General features: G+C 43.2%; 2 protein-coding genes across 3 annotated transcripts in view; one reads left to right on the top strand and one right to left on the bottom strand.

The window, feature by feature from the left end:
- Nucleotides 1-478: 478 nt before the first annotated feature.
- UBA5 (ubiquitin like modifier activating enzyme 5) lies at nucleotides 479-17,779 on the bottom strand. 2 transcript variants are annotated; one of them, XM_084281512.1, is made up of 12 exons: nucleotides 17,636-17,779; nucleotides 17,069-17,114; nucleotides 16,867-16,956; nucleotides 15,589-15,698; nucleotides 15,109-15,195; nucleotides 7,244-7,328; nucleotides 6,289-6,393; nucleotides 6,074-6,201; nucleotides 4,712-4,847; nucleotides 3,918-3,993; nucleotides 3,362-3,468; nucleotides 479-2,770 (listed from the first exon to the last, which is right to left on the bottom strand). In XM_084281512.1, exons 1-12 carry the CDS (start codon nucleotides 17,770-17,772, stop codon nucleotides 2,687-2,689), a joined length of 1,191 nt encoding a protein of 396 aa, XP_084137638.1. In that variant the 5' UTR covers nucleotides 17,773-17,779; the 3' UTR covers nucleotides 479-2,686. The 2 variants fall into 2 exon arrangements, with proteins under 2 accessions (XP_084137638.1, XP_084137639.1); XM_084281513.1 differs by lacking the exons at nucleotides 17,069-17,114; nucleotides 17,636-17,779 and having other exon boundaries at nucleotides 16,872-16,919.
- A 442-nt stretch (nucleotides 17,780-18,221) lies between these two features.
- The window catches only part of ACAD11 (acyl-CoA dehydrogenase family member 11), a 28,591-nt gene continuing 20,523 nt past the window's right edge, over nucleotides 18,222-26,289 (top strand). Inside the window, exons 1-9 of the mRNA XM_084282906.1 lie at nucleotides 18,222-18,425; nucleotides 19,918-20,017; nucleotides 20,274-20,399; nucleotides 21,823-21,984; nucleotides 22,211-22,375; nucleotides 23,581-23,728; nucleotides 24,315-24,436; nucleotides 25,135-25,241; nucleotides 25,383-25,509. Of these exons, the coding sequence (XP_084139032.1) occupies nucleotides 18,289-18,425; nucleotides 19,918-20,017; nucleotides 20,274-20,399; nucleotides 21,823-21,984; nucleotides 22,211-22,375; nucleotides 23,581-23,728; nucleotides 24,315-24,436; nucleotides 25,135-25,241; nucleotides 25,383-25,509 (1,194 nt within the window). The 5' untranslated portion in view covers nucleotides 18,222-18,288. The remainder of the gene's footprint in view (nucleotides 18,426-19,917; nucleotides 20,018-20,273; nucleotides 20,400-21,822; nucleotides 21,985-22,210; nucleotides 22,376-23,580; nucleotides 23,729-24,314; nucleotides 24,437-25,134; nucleotides 25,242-25,382; nucleotides 25,510-26,289) is intronic.

Genomic DNA, 26,289 nt, shown 5'->3' with positions numbered 1-26,289 from the left:
GCCTGTCAGCTCTGTTCTGATTTTAACATGTATAATAAAATCTTGCTCTGTTTTCCTCAACATTTCTAGTTTAAATAAACTGCTTTCTAGACCTTCCCCACTTTCAGACTTTCCTCACTTAATGATTTCCAATTCTGAATAATTACCATTCTTCCCTTTAAGTGACTTTTCTCCATTTTTTTTTTTTTTTTCATCAGTCATAGATCTACTTTTGGAAGAAAAATCAGTCTGTAAAAGTAGCAGATCCTGACCATCCGCGGTCAGTTTAGCAAAGACAGTGAGGAAACAATCTGCTCAAAAGAAAAAGTTTAATAGTAAGTACAATAGGACTGCAATTAATAATGGAGGGTCTTCTAGGCTGTGTGTTGGCCATAACTGATGTGGCTATGGTCATGGAACTCTAAGACCATTGTTCATGTATTTGTAGTTGACCTCACAGACTTCAAAAAAAAACCACAAGCAATGTGTAGATCTGGTATAAGCCAAATTTTGCAATTTATTTAATACTTGAACACCTCAAAGCAGAAAGTCTTCAATTTCAATAGCGTTTTAATCATATGTATCATCTCAGTAACATTCATGATACACTGTAAAAAATTAGAGCTTTGTTTACAAGATTGCAGTTTTTCTCCAGCTTTGTTTTTTGGCAATATGCCTGATTTCTTAGTTCATAACAAAAGTCATAAATTGTCCATTAGATTTTATGGGTAGAACAGATTAGAGTTGTAAATATCTTTTTAATTGGAAAAATATTGTTAAAGCTGCTTTTTTTGTTGTTTGCTCTGATGTTATTTCTAAATACTTCTAACTATTGACACATACAGTCTTCTCAAAGTATTTTCTACTTCAGATCTTTCTTGTATATGCAAGTTGAATGTCTGAAATTAACATAAACACCATTTTGCGTATTCTGTAGATATGAAAATGTATTAATTTGGTCATGAAACTGTACATGAAGTAAAATGGTAAACAGTTGCTTCTTATAAAGCTGTCAATCAGTTGAGTCTAGTTTAACTAAGCTGATGTAGAAATGAGTCAACCATTTGGGTGCCTCAATCTTCAACATCAAACATGTGCCTCACTTTGACTGTTCCCAACAGAAAGGTAGTTTCTCACAAAGAAATGTAACGCTTAAATTGACACTTAGATCACACTAACGTAGACTTAGTGACACTGATTCAAGTATGTACCTTTATAACGATCTCATTTTGTTTCCCTTTCCTTGATACAATTCATTTTTTACATGTTTTCTCCAAAACTGAAATCAATCCACAAAACACCTTCCATTTTACAGAACAAGAAAAAAACCTTCACCAACTTCAAAGATGATTTTTGTTTAAATAACATAATCTAGCGCTTGCTATGGAGGAAATGCATCTTGAAGCCTGTTACGGTTGCTTAGAAATCAGAAACAAATTTTTAAGTATTCATTCAGCTACCCTAAGAAACAGACGCACCTCCAAAATATTACCCTTTTTTATGTTGGTTGGATAAGGCTACCAACGTGTACCAGCTAGTTCTGTGTTAGCTGCACAATGCTGTAAAAAGGTTTTTGAACAGCACAAATTATAAATACTTATATCACATTGCAGATGCTAAAACCTACATTCTAAATTACATCTAAACAGTGATGATGTTCTGGATCAGACACCCAGAACAGTTAAAATATTTGAAGTTGGTATTTCCAGGTCTGTAGGATACTGGCACTACATACTCTGTACACTTACAGGTCAGTTTAACACAGGATAATTTAAAAGTTAATACTACCATATTAACATTATTTACAAGACAAATACAGTAAATCAGCAACTCAACTTAGACATCTGCAACACTAAATGTTTAGAGCATCTAATTTTAGAAGCTTTCCTATGTAAACTCAGATTTAAATACACCCCCATATGGAGGTAGATCAAACTAATCTTTTAGAAAACAACAAAACCCCAGAAATTTTGATTTTCACAGAGAAAGTCTCTTGTGCATTCCAGTGTTACTTGGAATTCTTACCCATTTTGCCATGAAAAACATCTGCCAGCTGAAGTATATCTAGTCTACCAGCATGACTATCTACCAACAAGACTTAGGTTGCAATATACTGAAAGTATTATCACATACAGGCAGCTAACAATGAACAAGCAGTAGTAAGAAGTGACAAAACCAGGGAAATTTGTATAAGTTAAGGCTGATGAAAAGGCTGAAAAGGTCCATTTACTCACTAAACATACCCACAGCACAATCCATGCAAAGGCTCTGTTAAAGTCCCCTGAACAACTAATACAAATGCATGGAAAAACAAACAGCAGTATGAGTGAGGCACTGTCAGCTGCTCTCGACCTACTCTATCCACTCCAGCCAGCAGATTTCATCTTTCAGGTGTCCTAAACTATGTGTTTTTATAACCTGATTCTGCATGTAACATGCTATGCATACTTCTATTAATTTATCCCTCTCTAAATTTCCATTGATTACCTGCACTCAGCAATGCTGAGAAACTAAAACTTACAGTAGCTTAAAGATGAGAATGTACAACAGAACATAAACAAGGTTAAGTCTGTCTGCTTCCCACCTCTGTAACAGTTCCATTTAATCAGATATGTACAGACAAGCTTCATTGGAGGAGAAAAAAAAAAGTCCACTTATGATTTGATGTCAATCCAAACTCCCAAATTTGTAGTTAGTATTTGTTTTGCTACAGGTTTCGCATTTTGGCCATGAGTTCTTCCAGGCTTTCTTCAGATTCAGCCACTGTTTCTTCAGCTACTGGATTCTCTTCCTAGTAGCAAGAGGAAAAAGAGGTCAGCAACAGAAGTAGCACACAAAATAACCTCCACATGTAAAGTAAGCTTTATTGCAGGTATGCCACGCTTCCCCAAAACCAAGCGCTCAAATTACAGCACTCAACTGATTTACAGCAAACTGGTCCACAAATTGGAAACTATTCTGACTGGAAATTTGAGTGCTCTGGAGGGATTCTGTGTTCCCCAGGCGTACTAACTGCACTTTGACTACACATACTTAAAAAAAGGTAAATATCTTAAAGTACTAGTTGTCAAAATATTAACTGAGAAATTTGTATTTCCTTGCCTTCCCTGCACCTCCTCCTTTCCCCCCCCCGAAATTCACTCCTGACACCTCAAAACCACACTGACACTATGTTTGAAGTGATACATTTCACAGAAACACAGAATTGGACCACAGAAGACACCAGTTGGATGTGCTGAGGTTCAGTTTTACTGGCGTTAAGGTTTATTTTATTAACCTTTATTTTAAGGTTTGACGGATAACCAGAGCAGCCAGTCTCATAAATATAATGTGTAAGACTTATTAATAAAAGCAGCATGTTTGTAAATAATAAATATATTACCTTGTTTGGTATAGTATATGCTACAGTAATTCCCTCAGGAAGATCAGGTACCGGACCAGATGCAGCCTTCAGCTCATCTTCTGAAATTTCTGATACTAATTCGATCCCTTTGCATTAAAAGGAATTGAAAATTTTATTAGCAGAGTTCTTTAATAATCACCACGTTATAACAAGAAAAAAAACTGCAGCAACTTTTTTGAAATAGAAATAAAATGTAAAGACCTTTGATTTCAACTACTTAATTCCCATTATCAATGCTACATTTTCCCTTTACAATATATAAAACACTTCCATATACCTAACTTACAGATAAGGGTAGCTAAATATTTTATTCAAACGTTAAATAGTTGAAACTAAAACTTGCTAATCATATTAAAACTAGATCAATTTGTTTTAGCATTACTGTCCAAAGCTGTGAAAAACGTTGGCAATAATTAAACAACGTAAGCTCCAAAAATAAGATGTACAAGAGGTCTACAGTGTGTTCACCCAAAACAAAGAATTTAAATGGTGTTCCCAATACCAAGCTTCAGTTAGTCTCCATCTGCGTACCTACCCCAGTCATTGTCTTCATGTACTATTTCTTCTTCCTGCTCAGTCACTTCTTGTTTTGGTTGTGCAGCTACCTTTTTCTGAAGAAAAAAAAAAAGACACACAGAATATGTAGCAGTCCGATTTTTAACAACAGGATGGATCAAACCTAAATATTACAAAGTATAAATATTAGGTTTGAATGAGATACACAGTCACCGTTTAGAAGTTTGTTAGGCATAAAAAGACAAAATGCCTGCAAATTAAAAAAGACCATTACCACTCAACAATATATGACTGCCAGAAAGGTTGAGCAATTATTACAGGGGAAAAACAAACAAACAAACAAAAACAACTGATATAACTGCATACAAACTTTTATGTCTACCTTTTTAAATGTTAATAGAATCATCAAATAGTTCAGGTTGGAAAGCACCTTAAAGATCTACTTCCAGCCCCTGGCCCAGGTGCAGGACCTTGCACTTGGCCTTGTTGAACCTCGTGAGGTTCGCACAGGGCCACCTCTCAAGCCTGTCCAGGTCCCTCTGGATGGCAGCCCTTCCCTCCTTCACATCAACCACACCACACAGCTTGGTGTCATCAGCAAACGTGCTGAGGGTGCGCTCAATCCACTGAACAAAGATGTCAGTTATCTTGAAGGAAACATTTTGAAGTACTATGTTTTTTACAAACATGCAATCATCTGCAGACAAGGCTGCTGAAAATTTGGAGTGATGCTGAAGGTCTTCTTTTACTACAGATCCGTAGCTTGTTTTGTTCTTAAGAGTGTAAGAAAGGAAAAAAAAATAATAATTTTACCTTATAAATTTCCTGCTGTTTCCTGCAATTTTGGTCACTGCATTGTGGGTTTGGCTTCATCGCCATAGTTGGAAAGAAATCCTGCATCGCATTGTAACCAAGATAATAACTCACAGTACCAAAATTTAAAAGATACCTAGGAACACAAATAGAGAAACCAGGTCCTTACACACAGGTACAAATGTAACAAAGAACTTTTAGAGTACACTTACATACCTGTGACCAGCGGAGTTGTAAAAAATCACTATAGTTGTCTTAAAATAAGGTGTAGTCACCTGACAACAGTGTAACTTCATCAACACAGAGCCTGGTCCTCTTGTGGTGTAAGTGTGTGACCCAGTGTCTCAGAAATAAATATGTCTAGAGCAGTATGTAAGCAGCTTTCTCCTGTGCCTTAATTCATTGCTTGAAACACTCAGGTGCTCTGTATTTCAGAGGCAGAATTTTTAACCGATCAGAACCTGTTTAATTGTCTTTACGTAAGGTCATATTTGCAATGAAAATAAAGATTTAAATTAAGCTGCAAGGTTGCATTCTTCATTACAGAAAAACATCTGCTGGGGTGCAATTTTATGTAATGCCTCTTGCTGCACAGCTGAAAAATGGAACTTCATTGTTCATAGGTATGAATTTTCTGGACAACCGATAAAAGCAAGCTAAGGCTTGTCTAAATAAGATCTTATTCTCGAAGCATAAATATGATTAAAAGCTTAAATTATAATACCGCATACAGTTATTTTTGAAGTTTAAACAGGCAATTGAAGAAAACCCCAAAAAAGCTTGTTATGCTGAACAAAGTTGGCAAGTTTTGCTAAAAAGATGCTGGGGAAAGATGGTGCATCATCTTGAAAACAGTTGTGAAGTCATTCAAAAATTTTCTCTGCTGATACCTGCAGTTCTTAGTAGCTGTAGTCAAGTGACAGTACCTTTTAAATTCACCTCATTTCTAGGATATGAATATTGCACGATAAATTATTTCTTCTTCACCCATGTAAGAATGTCAAAGATTGTAGTTAGTCCTCTAACATTTTTGTTTACAGCTGCTCAATGATGTTAAATTGAAGCTTGTTTAAATACCAAAATAAGGAAAATAAATAAAAATGTGTGTGTGTACACAGAGCAAGAAAAATCGTAGGAAAACTCTAAAGACTTTTCCTTGCCCCTGAAGAGTTCTACTAAAAACAGCACTTACACAAAATGATTCAAACACTGTGTGCATCAGCCATGTCTGATGATACTAATACCTTTAGGAGGTAAGCCACAAGCACATAAAAAGAACCAGACCTGTCACTGTGAAAGGTTCCTTCAGGTTTCTCTCTCTTATGGTGCTGTGCATTGCATAGGACCAACCCAGACACTTACTTGAGAACATTTTGTACGAGAATTCCTGCCACAACACCCATAGTTGTAGGAAGACTAGCTGCACAAACTCCTTCTCGTTTTAACGTTTTCTCATCAATATTTGCAGCAACTACAAGTGGAGGAGCACACTGAAGGGAAATAAAGAAATTCAGTTTAAACAAAACGTCCTACTTTAAAAGAAAGATGAACCAGCAATTCAGCTGAGCTGCACATACCGCAAAACAAGCGGATTCACCAGGTATGATAAGCTGTATATGTCCTGACACTGCATTTTCACTCACTCCAGATTCCATCCAGATTTGTCCAAGTTCATTGCAGGCCTTATAAACACAAAGATACACATATCAATCAGCACTGTAGAAGTTTAACGAATACAATAAGTAGTAAATTGAGAATGATTAAACACATTGACCTTCCTGGCTTAAGACAGGAAGTCTATGATTGGAAAGAAGATGAAAAGGTAGAACAGAAATTGTTTATCAAGAGTGAAACGACAAATTAAATTTGTTTTCATGAAGCTAGGCCTTAGTAATTTCCTGGGGACCTGAGAGTTTTGAACAAATACAGGCATTAGAGATCTAGTTACCCACACTAGAGAGCCTAATAGCAAAAACTACTTATAATGGCATGCTTTTAGAGGCCCAGATCCAGCCTATCTGTGTATGTTCAGTGCACACAATTTGCGTATTAAGTTAGCTGAAGGATAACAGAAAACATGCATTTGGCACACACCCTGCATTGACTGCAGCTGTAAAGAAAAACAGTATGATTAGGTACACAGCCTTAAAACATTTTCAGTATACAAAAAGGTCATATAAAGTATACAATTAGCTATACACAGTATTAAAAATTTTGTTAGATTTAACGTATCAGGATTTGATAATGCTTTTGTATAAGATGATTTGGAAATACAGAGAGAACTTAAAACACAATCCTTTTCCTAGCTATAAGATGCTGGTAACTTACAAGACTATGTTTATATTTACAAACATAAAACCTGTCTTACAAGGACTGGGTAAAAGATCAGATTCTGTTTCCTTAAATTCAGGAAAAACTTTTTTTTAGAAGACTCTTGATAGTTTCCTGTCTTTTCTGTAGTCCCCACAATTCCTAACAATATTTATAAGAGGAAAATTGACCTCCATAAGCTCCTATCTTAGATGGTCTTACCGTGTTAATTGCCATGCGAGCTTCAAAGTTGTCCACACAGCTTAGAACAAGATCGACAGGCTTCCCTTCCTCTAACGCACCGTTACTGCAATAGGTATCAGAAGTTTGCATGAAATTGCTGGCAGAACATAACACTAACACAGCAATCAACATCTTTCTTTAAAGTACAGAACCACATGGGAAGTATATTTAGAATCACGGCATCATAGAAACACAAGGTTGCAAAGGACCTACAAGATCTAGTCCAACCATCCTCCCATCACCAATACTACCCGCTAAGCTACTAAATCATATCTCGTATAGCACCTTGTCCAGGCGTTTCTTGAACACCGTGAGGGATGGCGACTCCACCACCCCCCTGGGCAGGCCGTTCCAGTGCCTGACCACTCTTTGAGAGAAATTTTTTTTCCTGCTATCTAATCTAAATCTCCCCAGGCACAACTTGTGGCCATTTCCTTGACTCCTATCATTAGTTATCTGGGAGAAGAGGCTGACCCCCTCCTCATCACAGCCTCCCTTCAGGAAGTTGTAGAGTGCAATGAGGTCTGCCCTGAGCCTCCTCTTCTCCAGACTAAACACCCCCAGTTCCCTCAGCCACTCCTCACAGGACTTGTGCTCCAGGCCCTTCACCAGTTCTGTTGTCCTTCTCTGGACATGCTCCAGGGCCTTGATGTCCTTCTTGTAGTGAGGGGCCCAAAGCTGAACACTGCACTCGAGGTGCGGCCTCACCAGAGCTGAGTACAGGGGGACGATCACCTCCTTGGTCTTTCTGGCTGTACTGATACAAGCCAGGATGCCTTCCTTGGCCACCTGGGCACACTGCTGGCTCATGTTCAGCCAAGCATTGATCAACACTCCCAGGTCCCTTTCCTATTCACAGTCTTCTAGCCACTCTGCCCCAATCCTGTAGCACTGCATGGGGTCATTGTGGCCAAAATGCAGGAGCCGGCCCTTGGCCTTGTTAAACCTCAACCCATTAGCTTCAGCCCAGCAATCCAGCCTCTCCAGATCCCTCTGAAAGGCCACCCTACCCTCAGGCAGATTGACGCTACCTCCCAATTTGGTGTCATCTACAAACTTACTGAGGATACGCTCAATCCCCTCATCCAGGTCATCAATAAAGATATTAAACAAGAGAGGCCCCAGTACCGAGTCCTGGGGGACATCAATTGTAACGGGAGGCCAGCTGGACTTAACTCCATTAACCGCTAGCCGCTGGGCACAGCCCTCCAGCCAGTTCTTTACCCAAGAAGAGTGTACCTGTCCAGGCCACGGGCAGCCAGTTTCCCCAGGAGAATACTGTGGGAGACCGTGTCAAAGGCTTTGCTGAAATCTAAGTAGACTACAACAGCCTTTCCCTCATCTACCAGTCTGGTCACACGATCACAGCAGGAGATGAGGTTCAACAAGCATGACCTGCCTTTTGTGAACCCGTGCTGGCTGGGCCTGATCCCCTGGATGCCACATGCATGCCGTGTGATCTCACCCAAGATGACTTTCTCCATAACTTTCCCTGAAACCGAGGTCAGGCTGACAAGCCTGTAGTTCCCTGGGTCCTCCTTACGACCCTTCTTGTAGATGGGAGCATCAGCAAGCTCCAATCCTCTGGGACCTCTCCAGACAACCAGGAACACTGATAGATGGTGGAAAATGGCTTGACAATCACCTCCACCAACTCCCTTAGCACCCTAGGGTGGAGCCTGTCTGGTCCCATGGACTTGTGACACTCCAGGTGGAGGAGCAGGTCTCTAACTGCATCCTGGATCGCAGGGGGTGATTCTCTACCTCAATCACAGGGGACATCCAGGTCAGGCAGTAAAGTACCCTGAAGATAACAGATCCAACTATTAAAGACAGGTGTAAAGAAGGTGTTGAGAACCTCAGCCTTATCCTCAGTGATCACATTCCCTGCTTCATCAAGTAAAGGATAAAAATTCTCTTTGGTTCTTCTCATGCTGTTAATATATCTATAAAATGATTTCTTGTTCTTTTTTACTGCAGTGGACAATCTGAGTTCAAGCTGGGCTTTTGGCTTTCTAATTTCCTCTCTACATATCGTAGCAACTTCCTTGTAGTTGCCCCAAGTAGCCTGCCCAATCTTCCAGAGGACGTAGACTCTCTTCTTCTGGAGTCTCAACAGAAGTTCCTGGTTCATCCACGCTGGTCTTCTTTCTCTCTAGCTCACCTGACAGGACTCAGGAACAGCCTGCTCCTGGGCCTTTAAGATTCCTGAGGAGCGTCCAGGCTTCCTGGACTCGTTTGCCCTTCAGGAGTGACTCCCAAGGGAGCCCTGCAATAAGTTACCTGAATAGGTCAAAGTCTGCCCTATGAAGTTCAATACAGCAGATTAGCTAGTTACCCTTTGAACAAAACACGTGCAATCAAACCAGGATAAAATTAGCATCTTAGATCTACAGCAGAAATAGCTGTAAACTGAGGCTGGGATTTACATGTAAATACAAGGGCATTTTAGATTAATATAATGTTTATATAGTGTACACCCATAGTAAAAAACATTAGGAAATTTGCATCTTTGTAGAACATATCTGCAACAGAAATTTAGTTATTTCAGAATTTATCTATGAGATTCCCTAAGAAGTATTTTCTTTCTTCTTATTATAAAATTGTCCTGGATTTGTCTCGGAAAGGGTTAATTTTCCTCATAAGAGCAGGTATGGAGCTGGGTTCTGGATTTCAGAAGAGAGTGATGCTGACAACACACCGACCTTTTAGTTGTCGCAGCGCCAAAGCCATTCCAGCTGCCCACACCGCCCTGCCAGCCAGGAGGCTGCGGGTGCACCAGGAGCTGGGAGGGGACGCAGCCAGGACAGCTGGCCCAAACTGGCCAGAGCCATGTCCCATACCCTACGGGGTCGTGCTGAAGACTGGGATTGAGCGGGTTGGCCGGAGCGTGGCTGCCACCGCGCGGGGTCTGTCTGGGCATCATTTATGCTAATGGTTTCTCAGAACTAATTATCATATTGTCCCTCCTGCTGTTGCAGGTCAGGTAACCTCTGGTGGTTGCACTTCGGGGCTTTCTGATGAAGGCTCATCGTCTTCTTCATCTCGTACTTCTTTCTGTTTTGCTCACGCTCAGTCATTGTTTAACTGCTTCAGCACTTTCAGTCTTTGAAAAACTCAGCTAACTTAATTAAGTTCTACTTTGGGCACCATGTTCCTTCTTCAGCCTGGATTTTGTGCATAGAGCTCAATCTTCTTATCACGTGAGGCCGACACAACAACCGAGCAATTTCAACTTTTGGGCTGCTCCTGTCCCCGACACCTTCCCATTCCCATGTTGACTTCCCATCCCCCAAATGACTTCTCACCCCACATCTCACTCACGGACCCGCCACCCACAGCCATTCCCCATCAGGAGCAGACATCCCCAAACCAATTCATGGCGGGGACAGCAGGGGAGGGCTGTGTCCAGCCCCCTTCCCCCCCCCCAACCCCCCTCTTGCTGAGCGATGCGGGAAGAAGTGCAGGCAGAGGCTTTGCAGGGTGGAAGAGTGGTAATTTATTCTTCCTGGGGGAATCGTGGCTGCCACCCCCAGCCCGTCCCCAGGTGAGGCCCGGCCGCCTGCTCAGGCGGGGGGCCCGGCCTGCCGGCCCGCATGGTCCCCGTGTCCCGGCTCCTCCTGCCGCACCCTGTGCAGCCAGGATGTGTCCCCGACGTCGGCGTCCTGCGGGGAGCGTGGCAGTCTGCGCCCGACCTGCCCCGCGTGCCAGGAGAAGCTTCTCTCAAGTCTGCGCTCCGTGGAGGGGCTGCGCGCCCTGCGCCGGGGCGAGACGCTGCGGGAGCGGTAGATGGAGGGGCTCCTCTGCCCCTGCCCCCGCTGCTGCTGCTGCTGCCGCCGCCCCAGCCGCGCGTTGCGCTGGAACCTTCCGCGGGGTCTTCGGGCCAGGCGCACCACTGCTACAATGGGCCCGCGGCACATCGGGCAGGTGTTTCTTGCCTCCGCCCAGACGTGGATGCACTCCAGGCAAAAGGAGTGCCTGCAGGGGTCCACGCGAGCTGCGCTGGACAGCGGGCCCAGGCAGATGGGGCACATCTCGTCCCCGGGGGCCTCCTCGGGCTGCTCCTGCCGCCGGCTCATGGTTCCTGCAGCTTCCGCGACGTGGAACCGGTCGTCCTGTGGGGGAGGCTGCCCTGGTGCTGGGCGCTCAGCAGCAGCCCAGGGTCTTCAGCACCTCGATGTCTCGCGGGTCGCCGGCAGGAACTTGACACCTCACGTGTCACTAGCGTTGCCACCAGGAGGACTACTGCAGAGAGAAGCAGGAAGAAAATGTTGTATCAGCAAGCAGACGTTAGCTTTCTAGGTTCTACCAAGTTGTCTAGAGTGCTGTAGCTGTCAGCAGTGTGTATATGGATTGCAAACATTGCTACTAGAATGGCAAATATGCTTATGATCGGTTATACTTAGCAGGACTATGCTGACTAGGCCAGATGAGGTACTTGGATGTCTATAGGTGTGAGAGCATTACCGAAGGCCCTTGATGGATTGCGTGCAACAACAATGGCTTCGCGTATGCCTATAGCACTAGCTCCGCCCGTCTCTCTCTCTTTCCAGCCGTGGAGACTCGAGCTCTCGCCTACCACCAGCCGGACTGGCTGCAGGCACCCTGTGCAGGGCATTTATAGGCAGCCCCCTTCTGTGAGGCCATAGGTGACATCAGCAGGGTTTGGGGTGTCCTCACAGAAGGGGGCTGCCTATAAAAGCCCTGCGCGGGGCGCCTGCGGCCAGTCCGGCTGGTGGTAGGCGAGAGCTCGAGTCTCCACGGCTGGAAGGAGAGAGAGAGGCGGAGCTATTGCTATAGGCATACGCGAAGCCATTGTTGTTGCACGCGAGCCATCAAGGGCCTTCGGTAATGCTCTCACACCTATAGACATCCACGTGCCTCATCTGGCCTAGTCAGCGTAGTCTTGCTAAGTATAACCGATCATAAGCATATTTGCCATTCTAGTAGCAATGTTTGCAATCCATACACAGACTGCTGACAGCTACAGCACTCTAGACAACTTGGTAGAACCTAGAAAGCGAATGTCTGCTTGCTGATACAACATTTTCTTCCTGCTTCTCTCTGCAGTAGTCCTCCTGGTGGCAACGCTAGTGACACGTGAGGTGTCAAGTTCCTGCCGGCGACCCGCGAGACATCGAGGTGCTGAAGACCCCGGGCAGCTGCTGAGCGCCCAGCACCAGGGCAGCCTCCCCCACAGGACAACCGGTTCCACGTCGCGGAAGCTGCAGGAACCATGAGCCGGCGGCAGGAGCATCCCGAGGAGGCCCCCGGGGACGAGATGTGCCCCATCTGCCTGGGCCCGCTGTCCAGCGCAGCTCGTGTGGACCCCTGCAGGCACTCCTTTTGCCTGGAGTGCATCCACGTCTGGGCGGAGGCAAGAAACACCTGCCCGATGTGCCGCGGGCCCATCGTAGCAGTGGTGCGCCTGGCCCGAAGACCCCGCGGAAGGTTCCAGCGCAACGCGCGGCTGGGGCGGCGGCAGCAGCAGCAGCGGGGGCAGGGGCAGAGGAGCCCCTCCATCTACCGCTCCCGCAGCGTCTCGCCCCGGCGCAGGGCGCGCAGCCCCTCCACGGAGCGCAGACTTGAGAGAAGCTTCTCCTGGCACGCGGGGCAGGTCGGGCGCAGACTGCCACGCTCCCCGCAGGACGCCGACGTCGGGGACACATCCTGGCTGCACAGGGTGCGGCAGGAGGAGCCGGGACACGGGGACCACGCGGGCCGGCAGGCCGGGCCCCCCGCCTGAGCAGGCAGCCGGGCCTCACCTGGGGATGGGCTGGGGGTGGCAGCCACGATTCCCCCAGGAAGAATAAATTACCACTCTTCCACCCTGCAAAGCCTCTGCCTGCACTTCTTCCCGCATCGCTCAGCAAGAGGGGGGTTGGGGGGGGGAAGGGGGCTGGACACAGCCCTCCCCTGCTGTCCCCGCCATGAATTGGTTTGGGGATGTCTGCTCCTGATGGGGAATGGCTGTGGGTGGCGGGTCTGCGAGTGAGACTTGGGGGTGAGAAGTCATTTGAGGGATGGGAAGTCAACACGGGAGTGGGAAGGTGTTGGGAACGAGATCAGACACATGGTGACGTAGCCCGACTGGAAAAAAGGCTGACAGCAAAAGTCTCCGAAAAGCCTGGCAGCAGAGAATGCCTGCCAGCTGCGGAACCGGGCCTGGCAACCTGCAGCATCCCTGGAAGGCGCTGCTGGCCTCCTGCAAGTGCAGCCTAAGGGTACCTAGGAACCAGAGGCTGTCTCCAGGTGCCACCAGCAAGGGCAAAAGCAGGGAACTACAAGAGCAATGGGCTGTCTGGGAAGGAGGAACGGCTCTGGGAAAGGCGCCATTCCCAGAGACTAGGAAGCATCGGTGTCTATCGCTCGTCTCAGGTGAAACACAGAAATTAGCAGCAGCTTTTGGCTGCTCGAAGGAGGTGGTGTCCTCTGCTCTCTTCTGTCTCTCTTAACAGAAAAAGGACTCCTTGTCGACCCTAAATGGAGCGCCTCTCCCCCTCAGAACTTCTTGTGCTGCACAAATTGTTCTTGCCTACATGACATTTGAAACCCATTGAACCTCTGCTGGGGGTGCGCGGCTGATTTTGATCTCTGTGATGGGAGCCTCACGTCTTTGCAGTGACACTTTGTTCTTGATTCCTTGGGGCCCACTCCTGGGTTCAGTCTCTTCCAAGATGGCTTTTCTTAATTAGCCCGACACCTCTCTCCACACTTGCCTTGAATCACAGAATATTGCCTAGTGGGGGGTTGTGGCCATGTGTAATAACGAGAACTTTTCAGCAAAGAAAGCCTCCGTGTATCGCAGCACCCTACCAACTCCCACTTGCCGTCTCTCCACACCCTCAGGCAGGGGGGCATCCCTGAAGGGCTCAACCCTTTGGAAGGTCACGGCATGAACTTCGTTGTTGTCAGAAGCGGGATTCTGTAAAACGTGCACTCCGGGATGCTTTTGAGCAGATGGTAGAAGAACACTGGGAGGTGCACGAGGTTGTCCTGGTTTCAGCTGAGACAGAGTTTGTTGTCTTCCCAGTAGCTGGTATGGAGCTGGCTTCTGGATTTCGGATGACAGTGATGCTGACAACACACCGCTCTTTTAGTTGTCACAGAGCACTGCTTACACAGAGCCAAGGCCGTTCCAGCTGCCCACACCGCCCTGCCAGCCAGGAGGCTGCGGGTGCACCAGGAGCTGGGAGGGGACGCAGCCAGGACAGCTGGCCCAAACTGGCCAGAGCCGTGTCCCATACCCTATGGGGTCATGTTCAGCAATTAACATGGGCTGGCTGGCCAGGGTGGGGGGAAGGAAGAACTGCGTGGGGACAGAGCGGGCGTTGGTCAGCGGGTGATGAGCAGCATCACTTGCTTCGTACACATTAATATTATCTCTCTTCCTGTCCTACTAAACTGTCTTTATCTCAACCCACAAGCTTTTACTTTTTCCCCCACCTCTGATTGTCTCCCCCATCCCACTGGGGGCAGAGGAGGGGTGTGGACTGAGCAAACAGCTGTTTGGTGCTGAGCTGCCAGCTGGGTTAATCCACAGCAAAAGCATAAGTGAAAATATCCCAGAGCAGTCAAAGTATGACCTGATCTGTTCTCTGCTATGGGAAAAGCCAGCTTTGGTTAGAGGTCCAAAGAGGTATTAATACAAAATAGAGCTATGGAACATTAAAAATAAATGCCATCTAGAGAAAAGGTCTAGGCAGAAGTGTCTGCATACATATGTATTTCCCACCAGTTTTCAGTTAGCAGTTATTAAATAAGAAAAATAAATAAAAGTGTGATGCTGTATTTAGAACTACGTATCAGAAGTTAGCCATTTGCTTTTGTTGAAAAATTTTTACCTTATTCTATCCATGAAATGTTCAAAGTTGTCCAGTGTTGTGATGTTGTAGTTATGTACTTCAAACTGAACATCAGGATTAATATTCCTAATAGAGGAAACAAAATGAGTCCATGTCAATAAAGACAATAATTTGCATTTCACTCCCTAACTTCACGAGTGCTGCTACAGTCTTAAGCTTCCAGTCCAAGGGCACAAATGCACTCAGATTTGTCAAAAGTTCACAATTTGATGATGAGAAAAAAGAAAACTAAAGCAACCAAACAACAACCCCGCCCTCCAAGATCCTGAAGCAGTATAGTTTATATCAAACTTCTCAGTAAAATTAGCTATATGTGAAAGTAGATTCACGTTAAGGCTCTGGGCAGGATAAAAATGTCTAAATTAGAGCTTGCTACCTTGCAAGTGATTAAGAGTTGAACATTTTTCTGTAGCAGCATCCCGGATAAATGCACTGCGTACCCACTTCTGTAAGTCATACCTCAAGGTATCCTCTGCTGCTTGCACTTTACTTAATCCAGCTTGATGAGGTTGGAAGAAGAGTCTGTTCATGTTTGCCAGTTCCACTTTGTCATAATCAAACAGAAGAAGCTACAATAAAAATTGCATTAACATGTGAATCTCCAAATGCTTGGCAAACAGAGCACTATAGCAAACCATTTTAAACAGAAAATTATAAAAACAACAACAACAATACACACTCAAATAAATGACACCCTCCAGTTCAACTCATTTCATACGTAAAAGTTACCGATACTGTAAATGTGAAAGACTGAATTCTAGCTGCCAGTCACCAGGAAATGATTTATGAAGTCACGAAAACTGCTGTTGTTTGTTTGTTTTTTAAAAAGCAGCAATTTGAACTTGCTCGTTTGATCTAAACTAAAAATATTCAGCAGACTATCAACACAGACATTAACACCTCTCTCACATTCCTACTTGCCATTATGACATTAGCTAAAATGTGTCGTTTTTTTCACTTGTTCTTCAAAAGCAATTAACTTAAAATACCTACGGATTACACAGGTATGTTGATTATTATAAATTCTGATTCAATAGCCCAAGATCCTAAGTAAAAGATGCTGATCTACAGGAAATTCTCCTTCAGAGGAAGGGAGAACAAACTTTGCAATACAAAAATTGCATCACCTCTGTATTAAGAAACTTTTTAAGTTCCAAGAGTAAATGGTGAGGTTCAGCCTGGAAATGCAAACATCTAAACCATTCCCCAAATTCCTCCTGTTACAGGAAAGCCTGTTGACTCAGTAGGTTCTTGCTATCTATACACACATTATTATTAAGTCTGCTAAATTTTTACTTCTGTCACATCATGAACTGATTTTTGTGGTAAAAATGTCTGACATCTACTGCAGCACAATTTCTTGAATATCAACTTGTTCTCATAATGTAGGATTTAATCTTCTACGTGAGCTATCTCCTCCTTTTTCCTCATTTTCTCTTCCTGTTGCAGTAATCCAGTATGGTTATTAAATAGATGGATTCATATTGAGCACAGAGAAGAGAAGCATCTGAACAAGAACAGTCCACGTGATAGAAGATCAAGTCCCAAATAGATCAATTTTGCTAACATAAGAACAATGCAGACTCTTCATTTGCAATTTTACTGAAGTGCTTTTTCTGAGTGTTTTCTTCACAGTACATTTATTCGGGCAAAATCAACTGAGGGAAACTGAAGAAAACTCTCTATAAAGACTAGGCCATCTGCTATAATGAAGTAGAAGAAGAAAACTTATATTACCTTACCAATGCCACACCTTGTCAACATTTCAGCAGTCACGCTGCCAACTCCGCCAACACCTACTACTGCAACTGTAAAGGTACGGATTTTCTGCGAAAAGAAATAAGGTACGGATCAGCACGTCAAGGGTGATCCTCACAGGTCCAGGGTGGGTAGGGAGAAGAGAAAATATGGGGCTGTTTCAACGCAGATACAAACCTACCTCATAATCTTGGACGATTCCCATTCTTTTCAGTGCCATCAAGCGACTACAAAGAAAAACAGCAATGTTATGCAGAAAATGCTCTTTCTAATAACAATTTTGCTTTTTGGACATCTAAAAGTTGTTGCTTAAAAAAAAAAAAAACAGCTGGCAATGCAGCAAACTCAAGCCTGCTGTTTTCAGTGCAGTAGCAATTGCCAGCTGGATAGGGTCTGAATGAGGGAGTAGACGCTTTCCTATTAGGATAAGGAATTAAGTGCTGACCCTGAAGAAAAATACATACTTATTCTGTCGGTATGAGTAAGATTAATGAGTCAGAGAGGGTCTGTAAGTATTTCAGGAAACGAATCTCAGATCTAAAAGAGGAAAGCCTCCACTTTAACGAACCATATGTCAACAGATCAGTGAAAACTTCTTTCTGAAAAACTTTTTTTTCTGTTTTTTCCTGAAACCAGCCCCCCAGAACCGCTCAGGGCTTTCACAGCCCTCCAGGCTCCCCCCACCCCCCCCACAACCACCTTCCCCCTCAGCACCCCCTTAGGGCCCCCCTCACCCCCGGGGCCGCACCTGTAGGGGTTGGAATCCGTCACCTCGGCGCTCATGGCCTCGATGCGTGGCCTGGGCGCCCCCCGGCCGCCCCTCTCCCGGGCCAGCTCCTCCTCCAGCTCCCGCAGCCGCCGCTGCAGCCGCCGCAGCTCCGCCATCCCCGCGCCACGTCGGGGCCCTCAGCGCTTCCGCCGGTGCCCCCCCGGCCGCCCGCCCCCCCCGCCTCCCGCCGCCTCAGCGAGCGTTCCCACCGCGCCGGGGCACCCCGCGGCGGGCAGCGGGCAGCGAGAGGGCTCTGCTGGAGCCCCGGGGCACGGAGCGGTGTGGGGGGAAAGGAAAAACGCCATGGGAGGCGCTGCCGGTAGCAGAAGGACCGAGGGAGGGGGAGGCCGGAACGCGGAGTCGCGGCGGGGGGAAGGGTTTCCCTGACGGACCCGGCAGGCAGCGGTTGCCGCGGCAACGCCGGGCGGGGCCGCTCCGCGAGTTGCGTAGCGGGAGCGCAATTCACTCTCCGCAATCTGCGTAGCTTGAGTGCAATCAGCGCTCCGCGATTTGCGTAGCGGCGCCGCGGGGGTGGGGCCGCTCCGTGATCTGCGTAGCGTGGACGGTGAGGAGGCGAGAGCGGGGCCGCTCCGCCAGTTGCGCAGCGTACGCCGGTGGCGCAGCTGCCCGAGATGGCGGCGGAGCCGGGCACCAGTGAGGTGAGGCGGCAGCACCGCTTCGACGCCTGCCGGCTGGAGCGGCTCCTGTGCCGCCGCCTGGCCGGCTTCCCGCAGCAGCCCGAGGGGGCTCTGGCCGTCAGGCAGTACAGGTGAGGGGCAGCCTCTCGCCTCGTCCCCGTTGGCGAGCTGCGGGCGGCTGTGGGGGCAAAGCTCGGCGCGGGGAGCGGGCTGGGAGCGCTGTGGCGCTGGGCGAGCCCCCCCCGTGCCCCTCAGACCTGCTCCCGGAGGCTCTTATTAATCCTTAAAACAAGCCTTGCGCTGGTGGGGTGCCACCCCTGGGCTCTTCACAGGAGCTCCGGCTCGTTAGGGTTCTGCATAGTGGTGTGACTTCAGATCCGGAGCTAAATGTTAAAAAGATTAGCTCAAAAACCCCACACCGCGTTAATTCCATTGTAAACACGTCCTCAAACAGTCCACCTGCAGCTGTCTCTAAGATGAGGTAGACAAGTTTTTATCGTCTTCTAATGCAAATACAAAACATGCACCGAATCCTTACCTATACCCTAATTTTCATGGGTACTGCAAGCGAGACTTTGGGAGGGGCCTAATGTGAATAGCTAATAGTAAAATCTAAAAATAAAAATAAAAAAATTAAAAAAGAAAAGACATTCTTAATGCTTATGCCATGTTATTTGTCTTGTGGTTGCACCTAAAGGCTCCAGCCAGTCTGAATCTCTTTTGTGCCCTGTATTTGGTATCTGTCTGTGCAGTACACCTGTTGAGCCGTTTTGTACTCTACCCCCTAACAGGCTCCTGGAGAGTGGAAATGTCCAGGGAAACATGAGGGCAAACATTCACTTGTTTTTAATTTTCCAATAGTTCTCTAATCTTTTATTGGTCTAAGTTAGAATAGGTCCTGAAAATGATCCAGAACAAGGAGGGGGTGGCATGAAGATGAGTTCAGAGCACTGAGAAAAATGAGGATCGATGAGCTTGATTAGGATCTGATGGACAAGGTGTCACAAACATTTTAACTAGGTTGTTTTCTTTTACATAGGCTTTTGATAGAAGTGTGTGCTTTCCTTGTCACTGCAGTGTTCATTCTTCAGGACTTCACAGTTGCTGTAGGCAGTTTCCTAAGCATAGGACGTGGATGAGAACAGATGATCAGGCCTGCCTGCAGTGGGTTTGGTGCTAGAATCCATCAGTGATATGAAAAGCTTTTTCTATGATTATGTTGTTAAAAATAAAGCTCACCAAGGAGCAATACAGTAATGAGCAAGTATGAATTCTGCTTGAAACCTGTAACACATTAATGCTATCTATTTAGGGTAGAGAGGTAAATGCTGTTTACATTTTGCAGGAGGAAAAATTGAATATCTTTGACTTCTCTACAGTGAAAGAAGACATTTTTCTTTTAGGTATGGATACAACCTCTGACTTCTGATTTTGTGGGCTGTTACTTGCATCTTTTTAAGACTATATTTGAAAGAAAACTTCAAAAAAAAAAAAAAAACATTCTTCATTGTCTTGCCATTTTGTTCAGGCCTTGTCACAGTGAATTTTGCACCATTTCTGTTACAAGTCTGCAGATTTGCAAGTACTTGAAACTGTAAGTAATTAGAACCTTTCTCTGTGCAGCTCAGGCCAGTCAAATCCAACCTTTTATCTTCGGAAGGGTGAGAAGGCTTACGTGCTCAGGAAGAAGCCCCATGGCCCCCTTTTACCTAGAGCTCACAAGGTAAGCAACATTTCTCAGCAAGCTCCTAAATCCCTTTTGCAGGTACATTAAGTTCTTCCCATACATGATGGTGCAGCATATTGCAGTGATTGTTGGATATGTCTAGGTGTGCCTCAAATTACTTGGATTGTTTCCAATTTTCTGTGTTGTACACTTAACACGTAAGAGGATAGATTTGTCATTAAATGTATTCGGTAAGATGATGATTTATGCTTAGGAGTTTTTCACTGAATCTAATTTTCTGTGTCTTCTTCAGGTTGATAGAGAATATCATGTGCAGAAAGCCTTATTTGCAGCTGGATTTCCAGTCCCTGAGCCCCTGTTGTATTGCAGTGATGTCTCTGTCATTGGAACAGAATTTTATGTAATGCAGCATGTGCAGGTTGGTCAGCCAATGTGGCAGAATTTTTTTTTTCATTTCTCCCTACTACAAGCTGCTTTTAAATTGTCTAAAACTTATTGAAGCATACCAGGGAATACCGATATAAATAATCCTCTAATATTTTTAAAAGGTGCTAGCTGACAGAGATTCTTAGTGATTTCAGCTTCTCTAGAGCTTATTTCCATCTCTTCCAAAATACTCTGCTCATTATTTAACCTTTTCTCAATTGAGCTTTCAGAAGAATGTCATGAAATGACTCCATATTGCTGCTGTGAAAAAAGTACATGTAATTCAGAGGGAGAACAGTCAAACTATAAAGTTATAAGAAATTATTGGATGTCCTGAAACATATTTGTTACTGGAAGTAGTAATTACATACAATCACATTTTTCATTAAAACTGAACAGGATTCTAGCTCAGGCACTACTTTCAAAAGGAACGTAGCATAGCTCTGTGGTCCATCACTGTAGGTGTGCCATGGCTGAGTTGATGCTGTTTCTACGAGATTTGGGTGATTCTAAGTTTTCTTTTTTGACTTTTTTTTTTTCTTGTGGGACAAGGATTTGAAGTCAGGCCTCATTTCTTTCATCACATCCTCTTCTGTCTGCCTTTGCTCGTTTGACAAGTTGAGGTGTGTTCCAACATGTAGACAGTGCAGGGCTTTGGGAAATAAAGACTCCATGAAGAACTGAAGCCCTGAGAAACATGTCTGTGCAAAAATTCCCAGTTGTCTCTTACATGTTCTGGGACACCTGTGGTGTGAAATTTGAGTTCTAAGGAAAAGTGTTCAAAGCTGTGGATCTCTGTTTAAATTAAGAGCATGTACAAAAAAGGAAGGAAATTGGGAAGATTATGGGCTATCATATAAATGTGTTTGATATATATTTACACTGAAGTGTATTAAGAAAAAAAAGTTGGTGAGTTACGTCCAAAAATATGATTTGGTTAGTAGTGTTGTGGGTTCTCTCTGGTACATTATCTTAAAAGTTGTCTAATAATCCAAAAAATAAATGTATTAAATTTGATTATTCTGTCATCAGGTTGACTAGGAACTTACAAATTTAAGAGTTTGTGGGCCAGTTAGGGACAATACAGTAACATTATTATATCTTTTTTTTGGCAGTACTTTCAAGTGTGAGGATGTCTGATTGCGTGCTCTAGTTCAGACTTTTGTCTACTGAATATATCTCTCTTATTTTAATTGGCTTCTAATAGATATTCTGCATACTAATGATTGGGATTACTGTGAATCCCTTCGTCTGTCACGGGCAAAGAATAAAACAAATGAGGGAGGAATTTTAGATTGTACAGGAACTACTGGTTCACTGCATTTGGTTTGTCTCCTGAAATACATGTATATAGCTGTACTTCTCTTCATCTGCTGTGTGCATCTCACCAAATACCTTATTTATGATGTCTCTAGGGTCGCATCTTCCGAGACCTCTCGCTGCCAGAAGTGGGCCCAGCAGAGCGTTCTGCGTTGTACATTGCAATGATAGAAACATTGGCCCAGTTGCACTCCTTTGATTTGCAGTCGTTGGGTCTCCAAGAATATGGCAGAGGTCCAGGATACTGCAGAAGACAGGTAGAGCTTTTTGAAAAATTCTCGTTTTGTCAGGTCTTTGAAGATTTATTTGAGTGGCAAGCTAACTTGCAAGCTAATTGGTTAATTTTAAATTACTTTTAAAAGTAACCATCATATTTTGATTATTAGGCGTCTTCATTTAGTTCAAGTATTTATGCACAGTATGAAGTTAATGCTACATTCAGATCAATTCTGTAATGCTGTTAAAATGTTCGTATTTTTTCAGGTATCAACTTGGAAAAGACAATATGATGCAGCTGCTCATACAGATATTCCTGCCATGAACCAGCTAGCTGAGTGGTTAGCAAACAACTTGCCAGCTGATGATAATGAAGAAACCCTGATTCATGGGGACTTCAGAATAGATAACATCATTTTCCACCCAACAGAGGTATTCGAAACATATTTATACGTTTAACGCTTTTTGTTTCTCCATTTGTTCATACTTGAAATGGGACTTAGAGGTGTTTTGGTCATGATTTGCTCTACAACAGTGTAAAGACTACGGAGAAGAAGTACACATGGATATCTAGTTATTTGTTGTCTTAGCTATCATTCAAAACTGATTGACTCTCTTTGCAAGTCTTAATACAAACAATAATTCCATTCTCTATGTGTTTAGATTATACATCTTTGAAAGAAACAGAGGAGAACTTAACTCCTCCTCATGCTCTTTGTATGGTACTTGGGTACCTAATGTGTTCATTAGCTCTAGTGTCTACTTGAAAGTCCAGAAAAATATCAGTTTACATTAATAAATCATACTGAATTCAGTGCAACTGAAGGACTTACTGAAGACTCATTAAGCTGGTTAAGAATCTGATCCAGAGCCCATGGAAATCTGTGGTAGGGCTTCAGTTAATCTCCGTGGCTTTTGGGGTTGTGCCTGTGTGCTAGGTACTCTTTGTCATCTGTTGCCTGCGTGGTCCAGTAACTCCCCAGAATCTAAGCGAGTTGGCAGAGGGGACTGACTTGCAGCAAGGAGGCTGACTCAGCTCCTGGCTTGCACCATGAAAACACAACAGATCCCAATGATTCCTGCTGTTGTGCATAGATCAGTTGATAGAAGCTGGCTGTAGGTTTAAATATGCTGTTTGACTCCACAAACAGAGAATCTGGCAGTCTTGCAGACTCTCCTAGCAGTTCCTGCTACAGGCAAAAGAGTTGACCAAATTATATACAGGTCCTCTTAAACAATCTGTAGAAACTGTTCCTGTATATGCAGGCACGGCCATGTAGGGAAGTTTTTTGTACATAGTTTAAGACTAGGACAGTTTAGAAGTTTCTGACAGGAAAAATATTATTCAAAAATGTAGAATTTAAAACAGATTTTCCTTGGAAAAAGGCCTTGTTTTCTGCCACTGTGTGAATGTTAATTTTTTGCAGATCTTTATGAAGTGCTAAATAGAACTACTTTTGCTGTAGATAGTGCATGTTTTTAATTTTAAACACATAGTAACCCAATAAAGATCTTGGATACTAAGTGTGTTGTACATTTGTGGATGAAGAGTTTTCTATTCTGATTGTTCACTTGAGGCTTTTATTTTTATTTCTGATTTTATCTTTATTTTTAAATTTTTATTATTTTTATTTAAGGCTCGTGTTTTGGCAGTGCTGGACTGGGAACTTTCAACCACCGGTCATCCTCTAGCAGATTTAGCCTATGCTACTATGTTCTACTTTTGGCCTACATCTCTTAAAGGCTTAGGTCAAGGAACTGTCTTCAATTTCAAAAACACTATAGGTATGAAATTATAATCTTTTTGTCTTCGTGAATTCTGTGGTTGATATGTATTTTGTGTGTGACTTTTTATAAACACTAATTAAAAGTTAAATTAATAAATACAGCATTCTGCACTTGACGAGAACTTTGCAGTTTTCTTCACTGTAGATGTGCCAATAGTGAAGTTTAAGGTAGTTCTGTTTTAACAGAATATAGGTGAGCCATAGTACATTAATTCAATAAAAGCTTACTTTGAACCTTTCTTAAAGATAATGGAGGCAAACATAAATTTAAATATAAATTTATGTTGATAATTGAAAAAACAAAATAAACTGTGGTGCAATAATTTCCTGATTGGAGTGGTGGTCGGGGAGGAGTAAGGAAGTGTTATGTTTACTTTTTTTTTACTTACATGTTTCCTTTTGGTTCTCTACCTCTCAGGACATGAGAAATGATAAATCTTTTTTTTTTTTTTTTTTTTTTTTACTATATTAAAGGAATGTCTCAGCTGAAAAAGCTGTTTAAATATTTGAAGAATCAGATCCTAGAAAATGTTGAGCATCCTAACATACTCTTTCTCTCTTATTTTTATTTATTTTTTTAATAGTGAACCCCTCATTTGAAGAACTGATTTCTATTTACTGTCGCTGCCGGGGTATTAGCACTACTTTCTCCAACTTCAATTTCTTTCTTGCTTTGTCATTTTTTAAAATGGCAGGGATATCGCAGGTAACACACTCACATTTTCTGACATGTTACATTTTTATTACGAGTGTTTGTAGGTCAGTAATATTTGTTCAAAGTGAGATTTTTTTAAATAACTGGAAACCTATTTCAGTTTATTCCTGTAGAAGAAGTATCTTAGATGCTTATGACAGATAACTCTCCAGCATAGAATTTGTTCTTCATAAAGTACATTGTGTTAGATATTCAGCTGTTGTAAGGCATGAGTATATTTTTAGGAGTTGCAGCAGAAGTTCAGTTTACCAAATGTGATATAAGCAACCTATTATTAATTTGGATTACAAGTGTATATATGTGTAGTTAATGTGGTTGTGGTTTTGGTAATCATACATGTATATTGCTGTCAGTTGGCTTAAGGGACAGGCAGGGCTTGCTCGCAGTATCAGCCTAGACGTACTCTTTTTGCTCTACTAATTTTGGTGTTTTTCCTTCAGTTTGGGGGCTTAATAACCACTTTAGCTTTGGTTCTTTTTGTTTTGTGGGCTCAGCCTCTCCACTATATCAGAAATGGACCAAAAGCAGTATGAATATATTGCTGTAAAATCTGTTTGGGTGCTATTTTTTTTCCTATTAATAATACGTACATTTAAGTGTAATTTCATCATTGAAGAATTCACCAATCTAAACCAGAGACATTTTAAATTGCCTAATTATACCACATATGCCTTTATTTTTGGTTGTAGGGTGTGTATGCTAGATATCTCATTGGAAATGCTTCTGCAGAGAATAGTCATGAATTTGCTAAGATGGTGCAGCCTTTGGCAGAAAAAGGGTTAGAACTCTCAAAAAGGTAAGAGGTGGTCTAAACTAATGGTCAAAAGCAAGGCAAAGCTTTTACAATGCCTTATTTAAATGCTTGTATAAGGCAGCTTATATTATCATAAGGGAAAATCAGGTCTTATATTGGATGTTCACGTTGGATGTTCTTTAGATTGTCTTTCAGCAGCAGCACACATGACAAAATTTCTGGAGAGTTGTTCCATCAAAGTAAGAAAGGTGAAGAAATTCTGCTGAAAGTAAAGCAGTTCATGAAGCAGCATGTATATCCAGCTGAGAAGGTAAAAGCTTTTTGTAAACTTATTTATAAATGAGTATTTTATGAGAAGAGTTTATAAAAATGTTAACTGTGTATGGAAGTTTTATCATCCTATGTTGCTTTTTTTCTTTTCCAGAACTGCCTTTTTTTTCATGCACTCATGTTTGTGGTATTGCAAAGTGTTAACAGAAATCCTTATAGCCTGCCTGATTTTTTTTTTTTTTTGCAGATGTAAAATGCTGTATGCATTGTTAATGAAAATTAAGTTACTTTTTAAACTTTTCAAGGTTTAAGAAGTACTCTAAAGAAAAACTTTTTTAAAAAATCTAACATACCTTTAACAAAAACCTTAGAACTCTTATGGTATGAAGATGCTTATTTATTTCCAGTGTTGTACAGACACATAGATGCTGTGTTACTTTTCTTCAGGAAGATCACAGACAATGTTCAACCTCGTAAATTCAAAATCCTACTTAGGTTTTTGTCTTCTTTTCTCTTATGAATTACTTTGCTTTTCAGTTCCAAGGAGAAGCAAAATCAGGACGGCACTTTGGTTTCCCTTTATTTTAATTGATACAGAATTCACATCTGTGTGGCCAGGACGTTTAGCCTCTCCCAGATATATTTTTAAAGCTCTTTTTATTGGTACTGTGGCATCTTTTAATGAAAATACTTATTAACTCTGCTGTGTTGTCACACCAGCTGTGGCAAAAGGAAAAAAAGTGTATCACATATCTTTCTTTATCCTGTACAGAAATTGTGAGTAACCAGAATGTCTTAGTGATTAATCACTAAGGATCAT

This window comes from Netta rufina, assembly GCF_964035555.1.
Source record: "Netta rufina genome assembly, chromosome: 2".
In the NCBI taxonomy this organism is placed as follows: Eukaryota; Metazoa; Chordata; class Aves; order Anseriformes; family Anatidae; genus Netta; species Netta rufina.
This window is presented reverse-complemented; position numbering and strand designations above follow the sequence as displayed.

Bases quoted from the DNA above. Each gene is read 5' to 3' on its own strand.
- UBA5 (XM_084281512.1), bottom strand. From the start codon at position 17,772: ATGGCGGAGCTGCGGCGGCTGCAGCGGCGGCTGCGGGAGCTGGAGGAG. The intron at 4,848-6,073 runs GTAAGTGTCTGG...TTGTGTTCCTAG, and splicing joins CTCGTACAAAATGTTCTCAA to GTATCTTTTAAATTTTGGTA. The intron at 2,771-3,361 runs GTAATATATTTA...TCTTGCTACTAG, and splicing joins CATATACTATACCAAACAAG to GAAGAGAATCCAGTAGCTGA.